The sequence below is a fragment of the Pezoporus flaviventris genome, unplaced genomic scaffold (assembly GCF_033815535.1).
Source record: "Pezoporus flaviventris isolate CSIRO_AGI_PZ_B2104156 unplaced genomic scaffold, CSIRO_AGI_Pfla_v1 ptg000188l, whole genome shotgun sequence".
In the NCBI taxonomy this organism is placed as follows: domain Eukaryota; kingdom Metazoa; phylum Chordata; class Aves; order Psittaciformes; family Psittacidae; genus Pezoporus; species Pezoporus flaviventris.
Window position 1 is genome coordinate 818,571 of NW_026892736.1, and position 14,038 is coordinate 832,608.

Below are 14,038 nucleotides of genomic sequence, written 5' to 3' on the forward strand. Positions count from 1 at the left end.
GTGGGGTGGTTTGGCTCTGATATGGCTGTCCTACAGAGAACATCCCGTACACCTGTATAGGGGATATCCTCCCTTTGGGGCATCCTCTGGTTATCCCAGCATCCAGCACTGTATTGATGCTGTTTGCATTATCTCAACATTTGAATGTGCGTGCATGTACTAATAGGAGTAAGTGTCATGATCTCATAGCCCTCTGGTCCTACCTTTGCAACCCTCAATCCCAAGCAATGAGGAGGGAAAACCAAGGCAACAAAAAGAGGGATGAGCGACATCCCGTTTTCCTGGAAGAGCGAGGCCAGTGCCTCAGTGTTGAAAACCCAGCCTGCCTCCTCATGGGAGAGGCTGCATGAATGCAGACAGTGACATTTCTGGGCTACACTAAGTGGCTCACAGCAGGCTCTGCTGTTTGCATTGCACAAATAGTCATTTTATGATTAAAAACAACAACAGCCAAATAGAAGCTAAACCAAGATAAAACTAATGGGCGCCGTGCAGACGTTGAGGGCGTGCAAGAGGCTGGCTCTCCCCACAGCTTTAACCCAAAGCCCTCATCAGTCCTGGATTGCACCTTTCCTTCTACTTGTTCACGTTTTCCTCCTGCAAGCTTCTAAATCAACATACCTGCATTTCCAGGGCAAAGCAGTCATGCAAAGAATGACATTTTAATGCAGAACCTGAATGCAGAAGAGAATCTGAGCAAAGCAAAAACATCCTGGGTGGGAGGTGGGAGTTCTCCTAAAGGAAAGATTTCCTGGAAGATGTACACCTCTGAAGCACTAAAACACTGAGTCTATTAGTTCTTTGCTCTCCTTGATTCCTGGCCCTGGAGGCAAGGAGGAATACTACGTGATTAGTCCTAGTTTCATGTAGGGAAACTGAGGCACCCACCCATTCTCTGCACTCACTTGCAGACCCTTCTGACACAGCTAAATGTCTCCTTGCTTTTCGTTGTGAAAGGAATAACCCTGATTTTCCCATTCCCTTACAGTGCAAAGATGAACTGCTCATAGCCCACCCTGTATCTCCTACTATTCCTCTTCCCCCCTCCCCAAAAGAGTATTTGCACTTTGAAACAGGCCAAGAGCTGCTCTGTGGTGTTTCCACCCCACTGTACTTCTGGAATCAGGAGAAAACACAATGCTTTTGGGTAAACCCAGCTGGCCAAATCCTGATCTGCTGTAATTAACCGTATAGACAGGCAGGCTCTGAAGCAATCAGTGCAGGGCACATTCTTCTCTTGAAACCATCATCTCTCTTTCCATCCACAGGCCTCCGTGGTTTCATCACCCGCTTACCCACTGCCCACATGAAGACCAGCTATGACAGAGGCAAGTCATCCAAATCCCAGACTACCAAGGCAAACGAGACGATTCCCTCCTGTTGCTCCAGGAACGGCAACCACCACGAAGAGCAAACCCAAAGCACATCAGGACAGGCCCATCCCAAGACCCAGGGAGGAAACACGGTGCCATCCCAGAGAGCAAACACGCTGCCTGACTGGAGGGAAGCTCGGAGGTCAGATGTCTGCAATGGCAACTTTCCCTTGGGACATGGTTCTGATGAGACCTCAGAGAAACTCCCTCATGGAGTCACCAATGCAAACAAGGAGGGGGTGCTAAAGAAAGGCTCAACTACACAGAAAGCAAGAGATGAGCCCAAGGATTCCCCTTCCAAAGCAGTTTTCATGTTTTGGGCTGACAAAGTGAACAGCAGCAAAAAACCTACCTTCCAAAAGTCACCCGTGACTGCAGGAAGATGCTCTTCAACCCAGCATCCCAAGGAAGGGATTAGCATCTTGGGAGGAGAGAAGCAGGCTAAAAGTCCCCAGAGAAAGACCAGGAGAGAATTCTTCTCTGACTCGAAGGTTTTCAGCCACATAGACACCCACGTCCTACACGTGAGCCAGCAGGTAGGTCCTGGTGTCCTTCAGCATGAGCACAGATGGTGCCATCAGCACATCCAGCATTTCACCGTATGCTCTGATGACAGCAGTGACAAGGTGGTGCCTTACAGCGAAACCAGACTATCTCACAAGGGCTGAGAATTGGTCATAACCATGGGCAAAGGTTCCTATGCTGCTGCTCAAGATCTGCTGCCCAGCCAGGGCCCACTGCTGCCCGTTTCCAGCATAGTTGCAATATGCAGCACTTGCTGCAGCTCATCATGCAAACCTGGGAATAAAGGCTGGTTTCACCATGGGACAGGACCTTGTCCCAAACAGGATCCCAGTGTGGGAGGGGGACCCTGGAAAACCTTATAGGAAGGGTGCAAGGGGTAGACGAAGGGACTCAGGATGTCCCAGGGTATGTTTAGTTAGCCTGGGAGCTTGTAAGCCAGCATCCTTCCTGCATGTGGAGCCAGCAATAACCACACGGGCTGGCCACATCCACCAACCCCTTTATATCTGCGGCAGCCCAAGGAGGAGGCATCAGTTGTGTGTCCTCTTTTCGGGCTGTTTGCAGTTTTACATCTCTCCTGCTTTGTGGATGCTCAGGAGCCCAGAAGGAATTCTTCAGTTCCTTCCTGTTACCTGAACCATGTGCAGTCCAGGGCCAGCAGGATTTGGCTAAGCAGGGAATGCTGAACCAATGCAGTGTTTGCAGCTTACAGGTCAGCTCATTATGGAGAGTGAAGAGGCACAAGCATAATTGTGCTCTCTATTATTGTTGAAAACTGTAATTTGTACCTAGCCTGAGGCTAATCTCCCTTGGGAAGAAGGATGCTTGAGGATTTCAGAGTCTACCTATTCTATTGAAGAGAACAGAGGGGGAGGGATTTGGAAGATAGGAAAAAGAGGATAATAAACAACCAAAAATACCTCCAAGGCAGAGGGAAGCCATGGGAACAACTTGTTTCCCTGTTTATTGAGAGTGCTGGCTGCACTAAAACCTGGTGCTCTTCAGCTCTTCCTCTGAGCCACGAATACTTGGTGCCAAGAGCAGCAGTAAAGCAGTTTAGTGACCACCTATGAGTAGGGTATTGAACATCTGGTGACTGCTGCTTGGCCAGCAGTGCCATGGGGGTACTTTGTCCCCTTTTCCCATACACCAAGCCCTGCTGCCAGTCCCCTCGGAGAAGGTGGTTGATGGGAGAGCCCCAGGCAGCGCAGGCACAGAGCTGAACCTGTGTCCTGGCCATTTGGGAGTAGCCTGCAGGCTGCTTGCATGCATCCATCTTAACCCTATGAGAAAGTCTTGTCAGGAACATTGCCTGGGTGGGTTTGGGGAAAACAGCTCCATCCTTAAACTCCAAACACACTGGTGCAGCCGGCAGCTAATGCAACCTAAGATGCTCTGACCCAGGGTCCTCAGGCATGGTCAGGACCAGGATCACCTGGGAACATTGCAACTCTCAGTCTAGGACCTACTTTTACCACCTCTGAAACAAAGAATTGCATTGGCTTGGGCTGAATTTGCACCAAGATGTGCAAACAGAGAAGAAGGTAACGAGGTATTTAACGGCTGAGTATCATTTTTATCCCTTTGGGAATAAGTCCCTTTGTCTGCTAAATGCACACTGGTAACAACCTCGTGTAAGCACCATCGTTTTGACCTAGGTGCTCTCCTGACTGCACTGATGTTTTTAAACCAAGGAAAATCTTTGGCCACTACAAAAGCAACATTTCCCACAAGCAAAAAAAAAAAAAAGGAAAGAAATTTCCATCGCTGTGAAGCTATCTCACAGATGGTTGGGGCAGGAAAATCACTGAGGAATGAAACAGCAGGGGAAGGACGTTGGAGAAACGAGCTGGACTATATTTAACTCCCTGAGAGAAAAGCCCGCTGCTAAAAATGTGCTATTACAAAGGAGGGAAGAGCCCAGAAATGTGAATGCATGAATGGGAGGAAAGGGGCAGAAAGGCTTTGTTTGGGGTCAGGTATGGTTTAAAAAGTGAGATTGCAGTGGTAAGGGCAAAAACCTTTCCACTCTTGGTGCGTGGGTTTGAGTGAGTTTGCGCAGCCTCAAGAAGGGCAACTGGGTCACAAGTGTGACTCTTCTGCATGAATACACTGAGTGTTAATCAGTGCTGGCTGGAAAGCTGCTGTCCTCAGTTAAGCCTTGCAAAGCAGCACCACTGGGAGAGACCCACCTCTAGGACACGCTGATCTGGACAGGGAGGGCACCAGAACAATGGCATTGTACGTCCCACCCAGCTGCTCCAAAGGAATGGGAAATGCCATCTCCATTTCCTCCAGCCCTCAGGTATTTATGAAGCCTAGGAAAAGGGGAAAATACCCTGTTCCACCACAAATGGTATTTTTCTGTTCTAAATTCTGGGGAGGGAAACGCAGCTTTGGGGTTTTTGTGGTGCACATTCTCTTACCAGCCAGTGCACCATGCGGAGCAGCCATCCACCCACAGAGCAGTCACCCACCCAGATTCCCTCTAACTCACCCGTCCTCTCCATTGCAGCTGAAGTCCGGGCACTCCACATTATCCATCCAGGCCATCGTTCCCTTGATCACTGCTCAATCCCAGAGCAAACTGGAGACACTGCGGGCAATATGGTTCTGGCTCTGCCACAACATTGGTAAGTCAAGTCTGGTCCCACTGCTTTTAAAGAGAGGTGACAAGTCCTTTCTTTGTGTCACCGCCTGGATTTAAGCTCTTCATGCCCTGCAGAATAGAGACTCCACAATACTCCTGTTGTTGAATGAGCTGGAATGATTCCCTTTTGAATTCAGGGAAGTGCCTGGAGTAGGAACTGGTTCCCACTATGGCATCCTTCATCCTGGAAATGGCACCTTGCTTCATTGGCACATAGGTCCAGCCTCCTGGAGACACCAGCAAAGCTTACCTGCCTCCGGTGCACCATCAGAGGCTGTTGACAATGTGCGTTTGATGAGGCTGAACTAAGCCTGTTAGCAGTCATCTGGGGACACAGGAATCTCAGCACAATGCAGTCGCTTTGTGCTGCTTGACCCTACTACATCCATGTGTGCAAGACAATGTGACTGTCACTGTACCTCAGTTGAATGGCACAAAGGCTTTTTACATGAGCTGGGAACCCAATTCCCCCAAGGCTTTGGCAATTCTTTGCTCTTATAGGGAATTGTCAAGCTCTCGGATAATAATGGATAGAAGAGCAGTCATGGCTTCCAGGGTGGGTAAGCAGAGAAATAGGGTTGGGCAGGAGAAGGAATGGGATTGTTTTGGAAATAATAAGCCTGAAATTGCATGGTATTCTGTCTTTCCTAGAATATGATGTGGATGGATTCTTGGGACTGTCTCAGAAGATTCACATGCCAGAGGAGGTCCTGCAAACAGGAAGAGCGGTGTGCTCTGGTTATGCCCATTTGTGCCAGGAAATGTGCAGGTAAAACTCACCTTGGGTTTTCTTCTCCTGCCCCCTTGAAGAGCTGAGGTGAGGATGTACATCTGGCATGGGGCTTGCCATTCAACCAGGATTGTTTAGGTACCACATCCCCAGGCACAGCAGCTGCCTCTCTCCAACTCTGCTTGGATGGAGGGGTGCATATCTGTCCTATGGAGCCAGGCTGAGAGAGCTGGGCTGGGGCAGCCTGGACAAGAGAAGGCTCCTGAAGGGGAGACCTGAGAGCAGCTCCAATGCCTGAAGGGGCTGCAGGAAAGATGGAGAGGGGCTTGGGACAAGGGATGTAGGGACAGGCCAAAGGGAATGGCTTGAACCTGCCAGAGGGGAGACTGAGATGAGCTCTTAGGCAGAAGCTCTTCCCTGGGAGGGTGCTGAGGCACTGGCACAGGGTGCCCAGAGAAGCTGTGGCTGCCCCATCCCTGGCAGTGTTCAAGGCCAGGTTGGACACAGGGGCTTGGAGCAAGCTGCTCCAGTGGAAGGGGTCCCTGCCCGTGGCAGGGGGTTTGGAATTGGAGGAACTTTAGGGTCCCTTCCAACCCAAACCAGGGTGGGATATCTCTTTGACAGATTAACCAGGACCAGAGATAGGAGGAATGAAGGTTGGGAGTAGCTGTGGGGAAAGCATGGGGCTAGATACAAGCTGCATTGGGCCACCACCAGCTTGCACAAGCAGGGCCCTGGCTTTAAGAAGGAGATGGCAGTCACCATGCAGGCTGGGCTGCTCTCCAGGGCAGCAAGCACAAAGCAGGGTTTGGGCTGCAGTTCCCTCCCATGCTGGCTCTCCCTGGGCAGGGAAGCAGGATTGAGCTGCGTGCAGGTCCCAGGGTTTGGCCGGATACCGGGATCCCGTGGAGGCCGGTGGTGCCAGCAGCAGAAGAGCAGCCACATGTGGAACGCGGTGGAGCTGGAAGGACAGTGGTGCCTCCTGGATGCTTGCTGGGGCGCAGGGACCGTGGATGCAGAGAACGGGTTGTTCATGCCCAAGTAAGACCCCTCTTCCCCTGGCATCGCATGAGACGTGGTCCCCAACACAAACGGGCAAGGCTCACCCTGGCTTGGGATACACCTCAGAACGGCCACCCCAACCCTTCAAATGCTCCTTGAAGTGTGGGTTCACCATCCCTTGAGCCCTTATTTCCAAGCACCCTCCTAGGTGCTACTCGCAGAAGGACCAGAGGGCTCTGCTCACCCTCAGCAATGATGGGTGCTCAGGGACCTCGTGCAAACGTGGACCACCCACAGGCACCCACCTCCATTAAGTCCCTTATTCCCTGAGCTGGGGCAGTAATTTTTCAGATGATAACTTCTCCCCTGCAACTTGTTTTTAATCTGCAATGAGTATCACTTATGAAGTAACAAATCCTCATTTTCACAGCACCTTCGCTCTGATGTGCCTCCATATGTAATTACTTGAGATTTCTCGGCCCATGCTAAGCAAATAATGGCTCTCATGAAATTTATTTGTACAATTTAATAATTCCCATTAACTGTATTATGGGATTGTATTTTTTTTTTCCTCTAATAATGCATAATGAAATAATTGTGCAATTTCTAATAGGTAATTATCTTGCTGAGAACAGCTTAAAACACCAGTGAGTGTGGGTTGTTTTTAGATGAGCATGGGGAAAAGAGGAGAGAGAGAATGAAACCTCACCTAGAGCAACTGGCAGGGATAATAGCTTGTTGTGGGTCCATCACAGAGTCCTTAAAACCTTCAGCCATGCAAAATGGCTTCATGGGATGACCCCCATACAAGGCTGAGGAGGAATCTGGACATTGATCCACTAAGCCAGCACCTTAGCAGGGGTGATGCTTGGAAATCAGGTTAGGATCATTCAAACTGGAACCAAGCTGCATTTTGTTTCTTAAATCATATATAAATCGTTGGAAAAGCTTTAAAGCAAGATCAAACATCGTATTGGAATATATCCTCAAGTGACAGGCCTTGGTAGAGGAATCACCCCTCTGCAGCTTATAGGGTCATCTTAACAGGTTGCTGGAAGAGCCCTGGTACAGGGCTGGGAGCTGCACTTTCAGCTCTATGGGGAAAATAGAGAGAAAATAAGGACAGCAGAGAATGAAATGCCAAATGAGAGCTTGGTCCTCCCTTGCTGATGTTGGTGCAGCCCTGATGGTATGGAGGGAGCTCTCTTCCCTTATAGTGATGCATCATGATTACTGGGGATGCTGAGTGTTTTCTTGCTCCTTCCATAGCGTCTTCTCCTCTCACCTTGCAGGCATGATGACTTTTTCTTCCTTACTGACCCTGAGCACTTCATTGAGACCCACTGGCCAGAGGACCCCCAATGGCAGCTTCTGCAGCCCCCGGTCTTGCAGGAAGACTTTGAGCAGAGAGTGTTTAAAACATCAGAGTTTTTCAGACTCCAGCTCTCCCTCCTTTCTCCAAACACTTCCCTCCTCCAAACAGGTAAATACATAAGCGAGGGATTAATTTGGGTTATAGAAAAGCTCAATTGCTTTTAAGAAGTTAGTTTGGGTTCAGGAAAACATTTCTCCTCCAGAAGTGGCCCATCTGTCTATTTTTATGCACATGTTTAACATCTAACGGAGCAGAAGCACATATTTAAGCCACTTCTGAAATCACGGCCATTGTGTGATGCTGTGATTAGTAAACTGGGAATTAGGCTTCGTAAATTATAGCTAATTGAGTCAAATCGCTTAAGCCCTTTTGAGCCTGGCTTTTCCCATCAAAATTCACCAACAGTAGCAAAATAGCTTTGACATTACCTGAGATAGAGCTCTCCTCGTGTTCAGAAGCTGGGGAGAGAGACTCACAGATAAAGCACGGCCTCAAATGCTCATGTCCCAGTTGGAAAATGAAGGGAGGGGGTGGCCGTGGTTTTCCCTGATTGTAGTTTTAGGTTGGATAATACATGATCTTCTTCTAACCTGGACATTCATTATACATCCATTCCCTTAGATAGCCCCAGGATTATATGGATTCTATCAAGAGATAAAGCAATGTCAGATTGAGGGGAGTTGTTGGGTTCACAGAAACTATGACAGAGCAGGCACACTGTAAAGCTTTGGACCAAGAGACGTTATTGCTTACCCAGAAATCAACCTCCTCCAGTGTTTCCAGGCTGCTGGGGCTTTGTTAAGATGGGTTGTCGTGCACTTCTGGAGCAGCAAATGGTATGTGGAAATCAAATTAACTTGGGAACGGCTGAAAGGTCGATGCTGCCTTTTATGCAAAGCTCTTGTAGTGCATCCCCAGTGCAGAACCTCAGAGCATCCTGTGGAGGGGATTTTGTCTACCTCTACCCAAGGTCACACAGCAACTACGTGGCAAATGCAGGGATGGAGGCTTGGAGAAACCCCTTTCAGGGCCAGGTCAGCCGGGAGGCTCCAGGGAATAAACCCAAACAACACAGTGTCTGCGGTCTGAGAGGAAAAACAGACCAATAGTGCAAACAGCCCCTTCATCTGGGTGCCAAAGCGGTAAATTGCAAAACATAGGCTCTCACCAAACATCATTAGTGGTGGTGCAAAAGCCCAAAGGGAAGAATAAGGGAAAATAAGTATTTCATCATTCCCTCCCCTCCCTGACCCAGCTTTTGATAGCTAAAAGTCAACGGGGTGAAGCCCTGAAGTAGTTCAGGGCTTTAGAGCCTTGCTGGCCACTTGCTGCCTTGAGCCAAAATGGATCTGGGGATTGATCATAGAATCACAGCATGGTTTGGGTTGAAGGGACCTTAAAGCTCATCCAGCTCCAACCCCTGCCACGGGCAGGGACCCCTTCCACTGGAGCAGCTTGCTCCAAGCCCCTGTGTCCAACCTGGCCTTGAACACTCCATCCACCTTGGTCTTGTCACGGAAGAGAACCCACCTGGCACATCCCAGGTACATCCCTCCTTTTACACCCCCTTGGCTGGGGGAACTCCTGTCCCTAAACTCACAAAGCTGGGCTGGCTACAGGCAGTTTTCCTTCTGACCTCCAAATCTGAGATGAAAGGAGATTTTTGCATTAGAAGAGGGCGGGAATGAACTGTATTCCTGGCCCTAACCTGCACAGTTTAACCTCTGCAATTCACCTCAACAACCAGCCCCATATCAGAAGCGTGCTTAAAACCCTGATTGTGAATCAAACCTGGCATTTGCTTTTGTTGAGGCAAATCACGGTTGTGTTGTTCTAGGTTGATGGAATTAAGCCATCACCTTACAGGGCACACTTAAACATCTAAAGCAATCTCTGCAAAACTGCTTTAGATCTTTGGTACAGAGTCAGCCTATATTTCCTCTTTGGCTACTGTGGATCAATTCCTGCTCCCTCCTATTTGAGCAGCTCCCATCTGATTAAAATGCCAAGATTCCTCCCACAAACGACTGATGGGAGCTGAAGGTGGGACACTTTGTGAGGGGACCTGATTTTCAGGACATACTTGGCACCCATCCTTTGGAAACCCGGCCCTTTGAATTGCTAACATTGTCCAGGCTGTTAGAGTCGGAGCAGCGGTGACGGGCATTGAGTCCTATGGAATTAAGACAGTGTAAGATAGAGGGTTTTGTATAGGAGGCAGTCATTGGTGGCATGCTGTAGATACAATAGCTAGGGTGGGAGAGGGAAGGGAAGCCTTTTAAACAAGGCTTTGAGAAATTAGAAACATGCCTGTACTTTAATGGTGGTTTCCCCCCCAAACAACTAATGCAACATACATTGACCTCCTGCAGCACTGAGGCTGCTGACGTGGGAACACATCCCCAGCTTCACCTGGAAACCAGGGATCTCCAGTGCATGGCTTCAATTAGCCCAATGAAACAAAGAAGTGTTTGTTTTAAACCTAGCCATCCATTATCTCCTTGGGTCTCCTTCCCAAAGCAAAATGCATCGCTGGCTTTCCCTATCTCCCCATCGCTGGCTCCGCTGCATACAATGTTCTGTTCTTTTCTTTCTTCCTAAAGCTCCTAACACGATGCAGCCGGCCAGGCCAGCAGCTTCGGAAACTAACATAGGGAGAATTTAATAACAGGCAAACCTGCAGTTAATAAAGTCTGTCATCAGTAATGTCTCCACTGAACACTTGCCAGGGGAGAATTGTTTGCACTTACTGTGCGAGCCAAGTCACAGCTTTAACAGGCGAGGCACAAATAAAAGCCAGCCTCCCCATTCTTTTCACGTCTCTTTTTCAACCTACCAACAAAAACTGCGGGGCAAACAATGAAAAAATCCAGATTCAAACAGAATTAACTAAGAAAAAAGAAGAGTCGTTGTGTGTCGTCCCCGTCCCCCCGTTATTCATTAGATTATGAAATCCGTTTCATAATCTAATAATTAGCAAGGGACCATTTTTTCAGCATGAAGCTGGAGTCTTTGTGTCATTCTGTGTTAGCACCCAAAACAAATGAGCATTGTGCACAGCACGGGTGCTGATACCAACCATGGGCTCCCGCCGTGCCATCGCTCTATTCAACCCTCAACCATGGTGAGGATGGGGACGATGCAGAGCAGCCCCACACTCTGGATGGGAGACAAGCCATCCTTGGGCACTTGGGACCTTGGGTAATGAAGTGCAGGCTCCATTTGCACAGACCTTCAGGATGGTGGGCTTAAGCACGCATCCCTATGCCAGTGCCAGGCTCTGTGAGGAGCTCTGGGATCCTTCCAGGGTAAAAAGACTCAAAGTCTTGTTCTGCTGTGGCCACTTTTCTCATGCTTTCATCTAAACCTGGAGGAAAAAAGGTTCAAAGGACCATTAAACCAGGGTTTTCTAGCCAGGATGCCCCAGTACCTGCGGCTTCACATGGGATGATGTAGCTCACCACGTGCTGAAAACAGCCTGCTGTCTGCTGGTTGCACAGCCCCTTCTTCAGGGCTTGCAAAACCTTGCCCTGTCTCCACTGCAAAATCAACCAATTGCCCCTTCTGCCCAGCAGCAGATGGGAATCCCTTGGGAGCGCTTGTTGCACAGGGAATTGCCCTCTCTTGCTGTGGGTTTGTAAGCAGCAAGATGTGAAACATGGAGGGTGGGAGTGAAACCAAGGCCCCCACGACTCCACTTCTGGGTGTGAAGGTGGGCTCAGATTGGGTTTGAAGGCTCGTGCAGTGCTCAACCTGAGGGAGCAGGAGAGCATAGAATAGAATCATAGAATGGTTAGGGTTGGAAAAGACCTTAAGATCACCTAGTTCCAACCCCCCTGACATGGGCAGGGAGATTATGTCCACTCAAAGAGCAAAAGTCACTGGGAAAGAGCCCCAGCACTTATCTACCAACCATGGTACCACCACCAGGCAGCCATACCAGGGCACCTCTCCTTTGGTTCTCCTTTTCTCCTTGGTTAGCACACACTCCAAGTTTGTGGATTTCTGTGATTTGGTGAAGAAAACACTCAGGAAAAGTATTTTAATGCTAATAAATGGGGAAAATGAAATTCATTCCTAAAACTGTGGCAGTGATGTGGGATCTCCTACCAGCCAGGCTGGGTTACTTTGATCCTCCCAGCTGTTTTACTGGTTTGACACCACAGTGTAAGACCTGCAGCTTAGAGGAGTTACTCCAGCTCAAGAAGCCATGCAAGAGTTACCCTGTATGGGACATCATTAGCTTAGTTTCAGATGTCTCAGGGTCCAAACACTTATCTGGGCCTGTCCCTTTCAGATCTAATGATATCATCATCCTTCTTTCAGCAGGAGTTAAAAAGTAGTAAAAGGTGGAGTAGGCAAGAGGCAAAAAGAAGGAAAATCAGGTCTCTGTCTGCCCTGCAGATGATCTGGTTCAACACTGTAAAAGTGAATGTGTTACTGCTGCTGAAGGGGTTGTAAAAGGTGTTTGTTCACTCTTTACAGCCCATGGGGAGGTGTCAGTGACGCTGGGGAGCATGCACCCAACAGAGTTCACCTACCAGCTCTCCAGACTCCAGGGTACCACAGCCGAAGAGGATGTAAGCGCAGATCATGGGATGATGGTGATGTCCGAGCACAGGATGACCATCAGGGTGACTCCCCCAACCGAGGGCCTGTTTGACCTCATGATCTTTGCTCGTCATGCTGACTCTCGGGATGCTTACAACTGGGTGTGCTCCTATCAGATCCAGTGCCTGGAGCCACACAATGGAGAGAAACTGCCCGAAAACCCTTTTCATTTCTGGGGGCTTCACCAAAAGCTGAGAGATTTTGGCATCAAGGAGAGCAGCCACAAAGGGGAGCTGCTTGTTGCATCAGAGGGAGCTTTGCTCTTGACTCTCCAGACATCCCGACCCTTGCTTGCTATGTATGAGCTGGTTAATAAAGACTTAGACACTGCTTTGAGCAAGAAATGCCTGGCTGCTCAAGCTGAGGAGGACAAGCTCAGTTGCCACGTGCTCTGCCCTTTCCAGGGTTACTACCGGCTCTCTGTGTTCGTGAAGGATGTAGGAGGCATCACATTCAGGAACGTGGCCAATTTCCTCATGTGCTGCTCAAGGCCCATCAACCAGAACGAGCTCTTCCCCTTGGGGCTGAGCACGCATTGCGGGAGCGGGATCAGCTCCAGCAGCCATGGCCTCTCCAACCCCAGCCATTCAGCCCCCATCATCACCACCAAGGTGGGGAAGTGCAACATCACCTTCCACACGACCGCTGATGTCGAGGTGGCCGCCAGCTTGAGTAAGGACAAAGTCATCAGCACCAAGTACCCGTTGGAGAGATACGTCCTGGTCACCCACCTAAGGACTAAAGTCAGTGTGTGTGTTGTGCTCCCTGAGTCAGGCATCTATAAAGTGGGGCTTTATGGGAGAAGCAAGGACCACAAGGACTTTGTCCATGTTTGTGACTATGTTGTACGCTGCTTCTCTGATCCCAGTTGGCCTCCCTTCCCCAAGGTCTACAGCTTATGGAGGACAGGGTGCGTGTTGCTAGAGCCACGCACAGGGGTGCTCCAAGAGCAGAGCTGGGTCCGGTTCAGGGTCAAGGTACCAAAAGCCAACCAAGCTGTGGTCATTGGGCAAGAGAAGACGGTGCTGCAGCAGGCCACGAACATGGTGTGGGAAGGGGATGTGCTCACTGGGGCTGCAGGGACACAGGTCAAACTGGCCGCCAAGTTCAACCAGCACTGCTCTTCCCTGGAGGTCCTCCTGGTGTTTGAGGTGGGAGATAGCTCAAATGCTGCCCTTGGGTGTTCGGGGTAAACCAGGGAAGTGATGGAAAGGGCTAAAAAAGCCAGGGAAGGAAACAAACGCTCTCAAAACAAGGATGTTGAGGAGATGGGGGCAAAACTCCCAGAACTTTACAGCGTGTCAGGGTGAAACCAGCAGAGCTTTTCTTCCCACAGGATATCCAGATACTCACTGGGACCTCCTATCCCACTCCGAGCTGTTGCCGCCGTATAAATCAGCCGCAACATATGGAAGGCTCCTAATATTTTGCTTCTGTCTGAGGAGACCATTGTTCAGCTTCTCTACAGGAAGGATGTCTCACTGCTTATTACCAGCTTGAATAATTGCTTGGAATGTTGTACTTGACGTTGATTCAAGAACTTGGAAAGCCGCGTGGTTTCTTTCTCTTGAGAGGATAACAGCCACAACAACCCTGAAACATCCCAGACCAAAAGAAAAGAGCCCAAACTGGAGCCAACAGCTTCAGATGGGAGCAAGGTTTGAAAAACATAAATATCTAGTAAAGGAAATGAGAGCTCCTTGCAGATGGGCTCTGTGCTTGGGCAGAAGAAAGGGGAAAGGAAGTAAAGAGGTGCTGTATTTTATCATCTA

General features: G+C 49.4%; 1 protein-coding gene across 1 annotated transcript; it reads left to right on the forward strand.

Annotated features, from left to right (window-relative positions):
* The first annotated feature begins 1,571 nt into the window (after nt 1-1,571).
* Nucleotides 1,572-13,830, forward strand: LOC133262105 (kyphoscoliosis peptidase-like). The gene is made up of 6 exons (XM_061441038.1): nt 1,572-1,909; nt 4,414-4,531; nt 5,200-5,317; nt 6,128-6,319; nt 7,573-7,763; nt 12,141-13,830. The coding sequence occupies exons 1-6, from the start codon at nt 1,685-1,687 to the stop codon at nt 13,457-13,459; spliced, it is 2,163 nt and encodes a 720-aa protein (XP_061297022.1). The 5' UTR covers nt 1,572-1,684; the 3' UTR covers nt 13,460-13,830.
* Nucleotides 13,831-14,038: the final 208 nt, after the last annotated feature.

Excerpts from the sequence above, each read along its gene's own strand:
- LOC133262105 (XM_061441038.1), top strand. The coding sequence starts at position 1,685 with ATGTTTTGGGCTGACAAAGTGAACAGCAGCAAAAAACCTACCTTCCAA. Across the intron at positions 1,910-4,413 it reads TCCTACACGTGAGCCAGCAG|CTGAAGTCCGGGCACTCCAC; the intron begins GTAGGTCCTGGT and ends TCTCCATTGCAG. Across the intron at positions 6,320-7,572 it reads AACGGGTTGTTCATGCCCAA|GCATGATGACTTTTTCTTCC; the intron begins GTAAGACCCCTC and ends CTCACCTTGCAG.